The 13122-nt window shown below is 35.2% G+C and overlaps 3 protein-coding genes and 1 long non-coding RNA gene across 4 annotated transcripts; 3 read left to right on the forward strand and 1 right to left on the reverse strand.

Annotated features, from left to right (window-relative positions):
- Positions 1 to 12: 12 nt before the first annotated feature.
- LOC104894615 (cytochrome P450 94A1) lies at positions 13 to 2776 on the forward strand. Its single transcript, XM_010680898.4, has one exon. The coding sequence runs from the start codon at positions 1081 to 1083 to the stop codon at positions 2656 to 2658; it is 1578 nt and encodes a 525-aa protein (XP_010679200.2). The 5' UTR covers positions 13 to 1080; the 3' UTR covers positions 2659 to 2776.
- A 1142-nt stretch (positions 2777 to 3918) lies between these two features.
- On the forward strand, positions 3919 to 5726 carry LOC104894616 (cytochrome P450 94A1). The gene is given in 3 exon segments (XM_010680899.4): positions 3919 to 5009; positions 5012 to 5032; positions 5035 to 5726. Coding segments are annotated over 3 exon segments (1569 nt in total). The 5' UTR covers positions 3919 to 4009; the 3' UTR covers positions 5583 to 5726.
- A 995-nt stretch (positions 5727 to 6721) lies between these two features.
- LOC109135042 (uncharacterized) lies at positions 6722 to 7395 on the forward strand. The gene is made up of 2 exons (XR_002040067.2): positions 6722 to 6812; positions 7050 to 7395. It is a non-coding gene; the product is annotated as an uncharacterized LOC109135042 (long non-coding RNA).
- Positions 7396 to 7767: 372 nt separating this feature from the next.
- Positions 7768 to 12060, reverse strand: LOC104894617 (nuclear pore complex protein NUP98A). Its single transcript, XM_010680900.4, has 6 exons — positions 11907 to 12060; positions 11442 to 11498; positions 9894 to 10262; positions 9544 to 9714; positions 8219 to 9198; positions 7768 to 8119 (listed from the first exon to the last, which is right to left on the reverse strand). The coding sequence occupies exons 2-6, from the start codon at positions 11494 to 11496 to the stop codon at positions 7910 to 7912; spliced, it is 1785 nt and encodes a 594-aa protein (XP_010679202.1). The 5' UTR covers positions 11497 to 11498; positions 11907 to 12060; the 3' UTR covers positions 7768 to 7909.
- Positions 12061 to 13122: the final 1062 nt, after the last annotated feature.

Consider the following 13122-nt stretch of genomic DNA (forward strand, 5'->3'; position numbering starts at 1 on the left):
GAGAGAAATAGAGAAAGAAAATAAAAGGGTCCCATGTAATAGGAGATAGATAGATAGAAGTTATTACCCAAAATGAAAGTGTCACAACTAAATTGAAACTTCTTATAATAGAAAGTGTCACAACTAAATTGAAACAGAGGAAGTAAGTAAATTTCAACATGAACAGGGTAGACTTGTTTCATGCGTACTACTCCCTCCGTCCCATAATATAGTGCCTACTTCATTTTTAGTGGGTCAAACTTTGAAATCTTTGACCGAATATTCTCATTTGTATATATAAAAAAACATATTTATGTGTGTGAACTTTTAGGCAGAGTTTTTTTTTAATCTTTTTCGAGGCAAATTATTAGTGAAGTTAGTGCTCTTGTAATGGACGACCCAAAGAATTTATTCCTTTGAATCATTATTTTCCAAAGTGATTTAGGACTTGTGTTAGTATATAGATTAATTTTTTGACGAACCTCAAGCTAAGGCCTAATTGAATTTGCAAAAATGTGATTGGCGAGATCAACTAGAAGTTTAGAAGTAAACATAATTTGGGGTGGTGGTTGTTCGATGTAGCACGGATACTTCTTCTAGCTCACGTACTCGTACCCGTATCAGTATCCGTACCCGTTCCTAATATGTATCATGTCTGTCCTATGGTCAGTGCAGTTTCAGTGGACTTCTGCAGGAAGATTAAACAACTAAGTTAGTTCATGTTACATATTTGATCGTGATTCATGAGTAGCTTGACTAAAGTACTTAAGTCAATATATCATATAAGAGTTTAGATATTTCAAGATTCATGTAACAAGTAGAAGATTTTAAACTTATATTAATCTTGCTGATTCTTGTCTCTAGTGGAATTGTGGAATATCTTAGCTGTACTTGCTAAGCATGTTGGAATTTTAAATTTTGTTTCATTAAGAGCTTCTGAAGTTGTGCTATTTTAAATTACTTGAGCTGATTGTTACACATAGTTTGACCATTATATATGCATCTAAGGAGTTGATCTTCAAACCATATTTTTTTCTTTCTTATCAATGAATTTCTGTTTCTGATTTACTAGAACATAGCAGCAAATTCTAGCTATAAATCATGTTTGAGCTTGAAAACTTCAAGTTGTTATACCCATTGTTACTAATCATCCCATTTCTTTTCTTATACTTCATCAAGTTTTCATCCTCTCAAACAAAAAAAACTTGCCAATCTACAAGCTTTGAGTTCCCCAAAGCTTACCCTCTAATTGGCCATTTGCTAGCAGTCTTGAAGCAGAAGAAGGACGAGAGATTCCGATGGCTCACGAGTCTCGTACACAACTCCCCCAACTCCACCTTTGTCATGCACAGGCCATTGGGACAAAAGAGCATCTTGACAGGCAATCCAGCCAATGTGCAGCACATCCTAAAGACGCGGTTTCCATTATATGAAAAAGGCCCTCTCCATAAGACCATTCTTGAAGACCTCCTAGGGGATGGCATATTCAATTCTGATGGTGATGTGTGGAAGTTTCAAAGGCAAGTTGCTAGCCATGAATTCAGCACCAAGTCGTTACGAAACTTCGTTGAGACTGTTGTTGATATCGAGCTTTCTGATAGGTTGATCCCGATCCTGTCTGATGCAGCCAAGAATCAAACAGTCCTTGATCTACAAGACATACTTCAGAGGTTTACATTTGACAATATCTGCAAGATTGCATTTGGGTATGATCCAGAATACTTGTCACCCTCTTTACCAGATGCTAAATTTGCAGTTGCTTTTGAAGATGCTGTGATGATTAGTACTCAGAGATTCAGAACATTTTTCCCTATTACATGGAAAATCAGAAGATTTCTGAACATCGGATCAGAAAAGAAGCTTAAAGAAGCAGTTTCAGAGATAAGAAACTTTGCTAAATCCCTTGTTAGTCAGAAAAAACAAGGAATGTTGAAGAATTTGGAGGGTTTTCACTCATCAGAATCAGATGATTTACTGTCAAGGTTTCTAAAATCAGGCCACTCTGACGAGAACTTTGTCACTGACATTGTTATCAGTTTTATACTCGCTGGCCGAGACACAACATCGTCTGCTCTAACATGGTTTTACTGGCTCCTATATAAGAACAAACATGTAGAAGAGGAAATCATCAAAGAAATCAACAAAAACAGAGGAAAACAGAGCAATAAAACAGAGCATTCCTCTGTTTTAGAAGAAGTTAAAGACATGGTTTATATTCATGCTGCATTGTATGAGAGCATGAGGCTATACCCACCCGTCCCATTAGACACCAAGCAGGCTAACGCCAACGATGTATTACCCGATGGCACGCTAGTGCAAAAGGGTTCTTGGGTAACATATCATCCTTATGCTATGGGAAGGATGGAAAGTATATGGGGGATTGATTGGGCTGAATATAGGCCAGAGAGGTGGCTAGAAGTTGGTACAGGGGAAGTGAATTGGAAGTTTGTGCCTAAGGATCCATATTCGTACCCGGTTTTTCAGGCCGGGCCTCGTGTTTGTCTTGGTAAGGACATGGCATTCTTGCAAATGAAGAGAGTGGTGGCTGGTATCTTGGAGAGGTTTCGGGTTGTTCCGGTGGTAGACGATGGATTTGAGCCTGTTTACATTCCTAATCTGACTGCCAAGATGCAAGGTGGTTTGCAAGTGAGGTTTGAAGAGAGGGTATCAATAGAATGAATGAATGATCAAGCTCCATGTTCTTTTGAATTATTTACCCGCTTCTTTTTGTATGTTTCTTTGATGTCATGTAAATAAATGGTTTGTTAAGTTAATGAAGTTTAATATATATTGAGTTTGAATGTTTGTAACTCATAATGGAAGTTTTTGGTGTTTGTATTGAAAAAAGAATACAACGATGGAAAAGAGAGATGAAGTTTAATATATATACTTCCTCCGTTCTATAATAAGTGAAACACTTCTCTAAAAAAGCTCTCACATAAAAGAGAGAAAGAGAGAAGTGTTTCACTTATTATGAAACGGAGGAAGTATTGAGTAATGTCATGCCAATAGATGAAATGACGACAAAAATGTGATTGTTAGAGGTTGTGTTGGGCTACAAGATGAAATAGAGACCCACAATTACTTACACTTTCATAGCTACATTAGAATTCACCGAATAGAGTTGATATCAAGTTACAATTTTGATACCAACTAACTATAATACTCTTAGATATTCACGTACTATGAAGTGCATCGATTTTTCAAATGACAATAAAACATGTAATATTAATTTACTTCTTAGATATTATTGTTATTATATATCATCATCAAGTATTAATATATTAATTCAAATAATGTAAAATTATTATTATTAATTATCATTATTATCAATAATTATTATTATTAATAATTTATGATTATTAATATTATTTATTTATAACTATCATTTAAAAATATCCAAATTATTATTATTATTATTATTATTATTATTATTCATTATTACTACTTATCATTATAATTATTATTTAATATTTATATTATTATTGTTTAAAATATTATTTATATATTTATTACATTCAATTTAATTCAATTTAATTTAATTTAATTTAATTCAGTTCAGTTCAACTCCAATAAGTTCAGTTCAATTCAGCTGTTTTATGTCGAAGAGAACAGACCCTAGTTCATGTCACATATTTTATGATCATGCATATTCGTCGCTTTCTTAATCGTGATTTATGAGTAGGTTGACTAAAGTAGTATATCAATTTATCATATACGAGTTTAGATATTTCTAGATTCATGTTACAAGTGCAAGATTTTAAACTTATATTAATCTTGCTGATTATTGCCTCTTGTGGAATATTTTAGCCTACTTGCTAAGCATATTGGAATTTTAAATTTAGTTTCATTAAGAGCTTCCGAAGTTGTGCTATTTTATATTACTTGAGCTAATTGTTACACATAGTTTGACCATTATATATATATGCATCAAAGGAATTGATCTTCAAACCATCATCTTTTTCTTTCTTATCAATGAACTTCTGTATCTGATTTACTATAACATAGCAGCAAATTCTAGCTATAAATCATGTTTGAGCTTGAAAACTTCAAGTTGTTATACCCATTGTTACTAATCATCCCATTTCTTTTCTTATACTTCATCAAGTTTTCATCCTCTCAAACAAAAAGAACTTGCCAATCTACAAGCTTTGAGTTCCCCAAAGCTTACCCTCTAATTGGCCATTTGCTAGCAGTCTTGAAGCACAAGAACGAGAGATTACGATGGCTCACGAGTCTCGTACACAACTCCCCTACCTTCACCTTTGTCATCCACCGGCTATTGGGACAAAAGAGCATCTTGACGGGCAATCCAGCCAATGTGCAGCACATCCTAAAGACGCAGTTTCCATTATACGAAAAAGGCCCTCTCTTTAAGACCATTCTTCAAGACCTCTTAGGAGATGGCATATTCAATGTTGATGGTGAGATGTGGAAGTTTCAGAGGCAGATTGCTAGCCATGAATTCAGCACCAAATCTTTACGAAACTTTGTCGAGACTGTCGTTGATACCGAGCTTTCAGATAGGTTGATCCCAATCCTGTCTGATGCTGCTAAGAATAAGACAGTACTTGATCTTCAGGACATACTTCAGAGGTTTGCATTTGACAATATTTGCAAGATTGCTTTTGGGTATGACCCAGAATACTTGTCACCCTCTTTACCACACTCTAAATTTGCTGCTGCTTTTGAGGATGCTGTGATGATTAGTACTCAGAGATTCAGAACATTTTTCCCTATTATATGGAAAATCAGAAGATTTCTGAACATCGGATCAGAAAAGAAGCTTAAAGAAGCAGTTTCAGAGATAAGAAACTTTGCTAAATCCCTTGTTAGTCAGAAAAAACAAGGAATGTTGAAGAATTTGGAGGGTTTTCACTCATCAGAATCAGAGGATTTACTGTCAAGGTTTCTAAAATCAGGCCACTCTGACGAGAACTTTGTCACTGACATTGTTATCAGTTTTATACTCGCTGGCCGAGACTCAACATCGTCTGCTCTAACATGGTTTTACTGGCTCCTATATAAGAACAACATGTAGAAGAGGAAATCATCCAAAAATCAACAAAAACAGAGGAAAACAGAGCAATAAAACAGAGCATTCCTCTGTTTTAGAAGAAGTTAAAGACATGGTTTATATTCATGCTGCATTGTATGAGAGCATGAGGCTATACCCACCCGTCCCAATAGACACCAAGCAGGCTAACGCCAACGATGTATTACCCGATGGCACGCGAGTGGAAAAGGGTTCTTGGGTAACATATCACCCTTATGCTATGGGAAGAATGAAAAGTATATGGGGGATTGATTGGGCTGAATATAGGCCAGAGAGGTGGCTAGAAGTTGGTACAGGGGAAGTGAAGTGGAAGTTTGTGCCTAAGGATCCTTATTCGTACCCAGTTTTTCAAGCTGGGCCTCGTGTTTGTCTTGGTAAGGACATGGCATTCTTGCAAATGAAGAGAGTGGTGGCTGGCATCTTGGAGAGGTTTCGGGTTGTTCCGGTGGTAGACGATGGATTTGAGCCTGTTTACATTCCTAATCTGACTGCCAAGATGCAAGGTGGTTTGCAAGTGAGGTTTGAAGAGAGGGTAGAAATAGAATGAATGAATGATCCAACTCCATGTTCTTTTGAATTATTTACCCGCCTCTTATTGTATTTTTCTTATGTTTCTTCGGAAAATGTCATATAAATGAATGGTTTGTTAAGTTAATGAAGTATAATATATATTGAGTTTGAATGTTGGTAACTCATAATGGAAGTTTTTGGTGTTTGCTGGTGTCTTGGAAAGGTTTTGGGTTTGAACCAGTTTATGCTCTCTACTTGACCGCAAAGATGCAGGGTGGTTTGCCAGAAAGGATACAAATAGAGTAATTAGATATCATTGTGTAAACCAAAGATATCTTGGCATAGTGGTTAAGATTGAGATGTTTCGAATTCCCTCTCCCCTTGTTTGTACTTTGTACTGCCTTCGTGACTCATATGGATCAAAAAAAGATATCATTGTGTATAATCAAAAGTACATGAGTACCTTAACGATCTCTTAAAGTATGCCCTAACAATTGTGTTGTAGGATTCATTTGAAACAGTACAGGATCAGTTAGAGCTCAACTTCGAAATTGTATGTGCTTTCTAAATAAGATTGGGAGTATATTTTGAATCCTCTTCCTCACTAAGCAGAAATTTTCAAGTGCTACTCTATCTATTGTGATCATGATCAGTTATGGAGGACGATTCTCGATAGCTGTTTGTGAGGCTGTTGAATTCGAGTAAGTAAGTTGGAGATGCCTATGCCATCAGAAATGTCACAACCTTTGTATCATTGTGTGTGAAGAGTACAAATGTATAATAGTATCTTTTGTTTGAGTTGGATAATATCAGTGCTTTCATATCAAAATTTAGCCCACTTAATATCATGTCAAAAGATAACAACATTATAATACTCTTAGATATTCACTATGAAGTACATCGATTTTTCAAGTGACAATAAAACGTGTAGATTGCTCAATATTATGGCAAAGGACAATGATATCGACAGAATTTGATTCCAAATCTTAAGTACTACCTCCATAATATTTTCTAACTTTACTAAGCTATGCCTATCTGAGTACAAAGTACACTGAGTATTTATTATGCACAACAACTTTTGTTCATCCCCTATTAAAAATCTCACCTACTCTTTGTCATGCCCTTCAAACATATTCTGTTGGCAAAGTACTATAAAAACACACAACTAGTGTTTGAACTTTGAACAACCATAGCAGCATAGCTTAGCTTATTGAAAACCTACCAAAAACTCAAATTAGAGAAACAGGAAAAATGTCAATTTGCCCAGGTAAACTTGCTTTTATATCTTTGATAATTAGTCAGATTCCAAGCATCATTTTTTTCCGCATTAAGCTATATACTTTCTCCGTTTCGTTTTAAAGTAATACCCATTTGTTGCATTTAAAACGAGACGGAGGAAGTATATCTAATAAGTACAGTAATGTTTATTATGTAATCATGTAATGCATTATATTGTTTCATTGTTATAAAAGTATAAACTTGTAATAATATGTGCATTGTATAGGAAAGCAAGCGTGGCCTGAACTCATAGGAGAGGATGGAAAAAAAGCAGCAGAAATAATAGAGAAGGAAAATTCAAGTGTGGAAGCTATTGTACTACCAAAAGATTCTGATATTCCATTTGATCTGAGATGTGATCGTGTTTTTGTTTTTGTTGATTCTAAAAACATAGTTGTTGAAGCTCCATCTGTTGGTTAAACTCTTCTTGCAATTTGTGCAACTGAATTAGGTAGATGTGCACTTTAAGAGAGCTAGTATTAGTACTAAATAAATGTGCACATTGTTGGTAATGTAGTAGCTAATCTGTTACAACTGCCTATGAACTAGTAAACTAGTGATATTAATGATAATTAGTATTGTCCTATGATATGTTTTCTGTACTACTTTTATCCTCTCATTGTCTTGATTACAGTTACGACTAGGTAATGATGTTGAAGTGGTGGAGTATTGACATCGCTTCCCATCTCATATCCATGAGGTCTAGAGATGAAACCTCATGGGACTCATTTGAGGAATTCGCCTTATCACCCTCAAGTGAGCCCCCAAGTTACGACTAGGTAATCGTGTGAAGCCATAAAATTTAAAAAGAGAAGAGTGCATTGGTTGATTCTGGATGAAGATCAGAATGGTACACCAAACAGAACCCAAAAAAAAACTGTAAAGATACTGTGAAGAAACAAGCAGTTTATGTAATGTAGGCTCGGATAAGCCAAGGACATATCTTAATGTAATAGCTTAACTTTAATATATGAATGCCTATAATCAGCAAATGTTAATCACAAAAAACAAAAAAAAAGCAAAAGAAGAGTAAGAGTACTAGTTATGAGATGTCTAGTGTCCAGGCAAAGAGAGCGTTAAACATAATCAAACAGCCTTGCCAGGCAGCCATTTCTCGAGCACCGTCATGTGATTGAGACGCGGGGTACTCTTGCGCAACACCACAGCATAGTGTCTCCTTTGGTTAGCAAAATCAGCACATTTAGTAGACACAGCATTCAGCACAATGTGGTACCTCCCATGTCCTACTGCCTCCAAGCATGCTACTACCACATTCATGAAATAAACTGTCTCATCCTGCATAATTAAGTAAACTTTGGTTATTATTACAGAAAAATGAAAACCATAATCTTAGCTGGATTTGAAATTTGAAGCACTGTATAAAGTAATCTAAACCTTGTGTATTGCATTGTGTTGTTCAACTGCAAATTCAGCAAGTGCTACTATATCTTCATCATTATTAGCTTCTTCACATGGAAGGATCCCTCCTTCCACTTCCAAATCATGCTTATTAGCACTACATATATCCTTCCGTTCTGACCAAGGGTTGTAACCCAACTTATCTACTATAACTTCAAGACCTTTTGGAACTCGGCAACAGTCATCAGCTTCTTCTTTTACCTTAGGCTTGTTACAACACGTATTTTTGTCTCCATGTGATCCACCAACCGAGTTTATAGTAGACTGTTTTGCAAAATTAAGTCCCACAAAGCTTGTACTTGGGCCTGCAAAAGATTCTACATTAGGGCTTGCAATGGACACTGGAGCAGTTAAGTGGTCTCCGTTTAAGCTATTAGGCTCATTAGCTCCGTTTGCACCACTATGGCTAACAAAGCTCGTACTTGGGCCTCCAAATGATACTGGAGCGATTGAATAAGCTCCAGTAGTTGGGACTCCAAATGGCACTGTAATGGGACTAGCCTGTGTTCCCAACACAGGTACAGCGGACCCAAAAAGGCCATAATGATTGCCAGCAAATGTTGCTGCAGTTGGATGAGTTAATGTGACAAATGCAGGGTAACCAAAGACTGCCAAAGGTTGATTGTTGTAATTTCCAAATGCATTTGTGCCTATAGTTATGCCTTGAGTTGCCCGAGCATTGGCGTCCACAGCTGAAGTGCCTACCATTGTGTATTGAATTGCCCCAGTAGTATTGGCATCAACAGTCGAAGTACCTACAGTTGTGCCTTGAGTTTCCCTGGTTGTATTGGCACCAAAGATTGAAAATGGATTCTGAGGATTGCTTTGAGAAGGTTGCACTGAATATAGACTCCCAGGATTTCTTTGCGAAGGTTGCACTGAGGATATATTGCTTCGAATAGAAGCTTGTGGCCAAGCGCTTTGACAATTTGAGCTAATGGTTCCAAAAGGTTGTGCTGCAAATACAAACACACCATTAGAATCCTCTTAAAACATATTATTTTGAACTAAACAATTTTCAAAAGTATGGTAATTCCTCATAACTATAACTTTGCAACACTTTGACGTTCACATTTGCTTGACCATTTGTATTTGTAACTATAACACATTAAAAAGACTATCAAAGAATGATATTTTGAAACTCAACATTGAAATAAATCTATTTTTTTTACATAATAGCATGTTTATTTAGATATTAGTTACAAAACTATGGTAAAAAACGGATCTCTAGACATACTCTAGATAATGCAAAAGTGAAAGTGTCGCAATTTTGAAAAATTGGAGACAGCAACAAAAGTTACCTTTGTTCCTCTGTTGCTGGTACTTCTCTGATCTTAGTTCTTCATGGCTCTTGTTGTTGTATACTTTCATACTTGATATAGACATGAGCTTGCCAGGTTTCTGACCCACAATGGTATTATCACAAATTTCATATGTAGGATTGTAAGGATATTCATCAGTCGAACCACAACCTGATCATCAAAACAATAGGCTAAACTCTTTAATGCATATCAACCCAGGCTTGGATAAACCTCAAAGTGTTAGAATCAGAAGTCAGAAATCTACAAAATCTGAGAACAAACATATAAAAGTCGGAATAATTATTATGATTGACATTCCACTTAAAGTTAATCAAGATTCTGATTGTTACCAATTGCAGGTGTTGTTGATGGCCGAAATGGTGGGATTGATGATGTACCGAATGTTGGTGTTGTTGATGATGTACCGAATGTGAATGTTGGTGTTGTTGATGGCCGAAATGGTGGGGTTGATGATGTACCGGATGTTGGAGTTGTTGATGATGTACCAAATGTTGGTGTTGTACATGATGTACCAAATGGAGATGCTGGTATTGTTGATGATGTACCAAATGTAGGTGTTGTTGATTCCCCAAACACTGGTGTTGAAACTGGTGCACCAAATGATCCACCATTTGAACCATAATTAAAGAGCGGCGTAACAGCTTGTGTCCCAGGTCTTGGTGCACCAAAATTTTCCACAAATGCATCACTAGGTGCTGCTGGTTAGCAATGTCAAAGAAAATAATGTTTCACTTCAGGTCACAAATATATGTATCATAAAAAAATTGTGAAAATCAATCTTCTAAAAGTACATATCGGAGCGAAGCTAACAAGATTCCGCACGACTATATCGTTTTTGTTACCTATAAATCACCAAACTCAGACGAAGTTTTATAATTTTGACCTTAACATCTAAGAAGGTAAAGTAATAACAAAAAAGAGGGCATCTTTTGGTTGTATGGGAGGAGAGCAAAGATTCGAAAGATGTCAAGATCAATAGCTTAAAGAGGTAATACCCCCTCCGGTTTTATTAGTTTATCCGTTTTGAATTTTGACACTATTCACATACATGACTTTGACCACCTCTTGTGATTTGTACTTAAGGAAAATATAATCACGTGAGATCTTGTTAGAGTCGTCTCAATGTGTACTATCCAAATATCAACTTTTTGTAAATTTTGCTCATTGATAATTAGAAATAAAGCTTTAAATTAATGCCTCGACAAATGTGCTCCAAAGAAATCGGTAAACTAAAAACAACTGAAGGAAGTATAACATAGAATCTTAACCAAAGTAGGAAACACATGAAGGTAGTCCTCGTATTGTTATGACATTGATATTTGATATGATATGAACAATCAACGATTCAGGTGCATTCTCTTCAACTAAGTTTCGTTGTACTAAACTTAGTTTTACCGTATTAGGACTAATCTAACGTATTTTCCGTGAAGTTTATTACCAAAAGGTGAAAAAAACGCACTCTAAGAGGAAGGATGTTAAGACATCATAATTAAACACCCTACGAATTCGATTTCCTACATATTTAGAGGTAATCAGCACGTATTACATTCATAAAAACCAAACATAATGACTTGCTAACATCTTTTAGCAAAACCTACTTTTAAAATCATTGTTACACCTACCTCACCCGGATAGACAACTCACTACTAATATAGCATTATAAATATAATAATTATTATGTTAAGTTGGATTCCATTACCATAATCGGATAATCCTCTATACGTCTTTATTAATGATGGGTAGTCTACTCGGTGGATAGACAAATTTTTTTCTATTTCTTATATTCATAATCAACTTTATTAATTCCTAAGCCTAAACATAAATGTTAATAAGCTAGATTATGTATTATAATCACAAAACTCAAATTATTTGCTTACCGAAGCCGTTATGATAACCAAACCATTGTAAAGCATCTGATGTAGAAGGCCTCATTGCTGCAAGAGAATTCATATTAAGCAACAATTTCATATTATCAAAATATACTTTTAACAAATTAATGAGAACACTACAAACAATGTTATACTACCTCTGTTTTTTTAGTTGCAACGATTAGACATTTTCTACTCACACTTTATGTCTAATTGTTGCAACTAAAAAAAACAAAGGTAGTATCCTATAAAAATCAGATATTTCAAAAGTATGTAACGAAACGAAACTAACAACACCCACATGATTATATTCTTATGTGAGAATTATCATAAATAGTAAAAGAGTGGTATGTGAATAGCGTAACAATCCAATTGTTGCAATAAAAAAAGAACGTCGGCAAGACATGAAAGTAAAAGAAATTGATCAGTACAGTACAGTATTCAAAGGATAAAAAAAAAACAGAGAAAACTCACCTTCAAGCCTTTTTGAATTTAGAGTATGAGTTGGGCAATGACGGACATATGAATTTATAACCGAGGATGATGATGATATACAATAGCTTAAAAACAAAGCACAAAGTATTAATTGGTTTTGAATATCTAAACGACTTACGTTCAACGCTATTACTCAAGGAGTAGTTCCACTGTTTCGGTCCTTCTAAATATGAGTCCGTTTCTTTTTTTGTAGGGCCCAACCGCCCAACACAAATTACTGGGAATAACTAGTATTTTGGTCCGAATAATGTTTCTACTCTACACAAATATATTAAAAGGCATGCAAAACAAGAAAATGTGTCACGCTCTTCTTGTGGAGTTTTAGTTCATGTAATCCATGTACAATAATCTTCTAAACACTTTTTGGTGTAAACCTTGTTTTCAATAAAATCACTCTTGACGATGCCATCTCCTTTGGTCACGATTCCAGTTGACGATTCATGTTAGCCGACCCCAAATCACCTTGGGAATAAGGCTTAGTTGTTGTTGTTGTTGTTTTAATTCATGTACAATAAAAAAATTAAGAAATTGCATAGTATAGGGTTTGATCCTGAGACCTCAAGTACATATACTAAAGTTTTAACCACTAGGCTAAGTTGTATTTAGTGTTATTATCATAAAGTATCATATTAATAAATGAAATTTTTTCTGACCCGGGGCATAGCCTGGGCCTAATAACTAGTTTATACAAATATATTAAAAGACGTGCATAAACAACATGTACAATAAAAAATTTAGAAATTGTGCAGTATAGGGGTTTGATCCCGAGACCTCAAGTACATATACTAAAGTCTTAACCACTAGACTAAGTTGTATTTAAATGAAATTCTTTCTTACTCGGGGAATATTCTGGGCCTAATAACTAGTTAGTTATAATTATCAGATATATTTATAGCCGGCAAAATAGACATGTACCTGTTGACTCGACCCGAAACCCATTTTCCAACCGAAAATAACGACCCGATATAGAATCGAAACCCGAAATAATCCGACACAAATATAAAATAGACCCAAATACAACTTGAACCCGAAATGACCCGATAATGATGACCACAACTCGAACCCGATCCGAAAAGTTGTCATATTAGTTGCTTTTTAAACAAATTTAAGGAAAATATATCATGAAATACTAATATATGATTTAGCCGCTATCCATTAATTATTTCATTTACTCTCATTAGTCTTATATCTATTT

Source organism: Beta vulgaris, chromosome 5 (assembly GCF_026745355.1).
Source record: "Beta vulgaris subsp. vulgaris cultivar EL10 chromosome 5, EL10.2, whole genome shotgun sequence".
Lineage (NCBI taxonomy): Eukaryota > Viridiplantae > Streptophyta > Magnoliopsida > Caryophyllales > Amaranthaceae > Beta > Beta vulgaris.

Excerpts from the sequence above, each read along its gene's own strand:
- LOC104894615 (XM_010680898.4), top strand. The coding sequence starts at position 1,081 with ATGTTTGAGCTTGAAAACTTCAAGTTGTTATACCCATTGTTACTAATC.
- LOC104894617 (XM_010680900.4), bottom strand. The coding sequence starts at position 11,496 with ATGAGGCCTTCTACATCAGATGCTTTACAATGGTTTGGTTATCATAAC. Across the intron at positions 10,263-11,441 it reads TGGTTATCATAACGGCTTCG|CAGCACCTAGTGATGCATTT; the intron begins GTAAGCAAATAA and ends ATTGCTAACCAG. Across the intron at positions 9,715-9,893 it reads ATCAACAACACCTGCAATTG|GTTGTGGTTCGACTGATGAA; the intron begins GTAACAATCAGA and ends TTTGATGATCAG.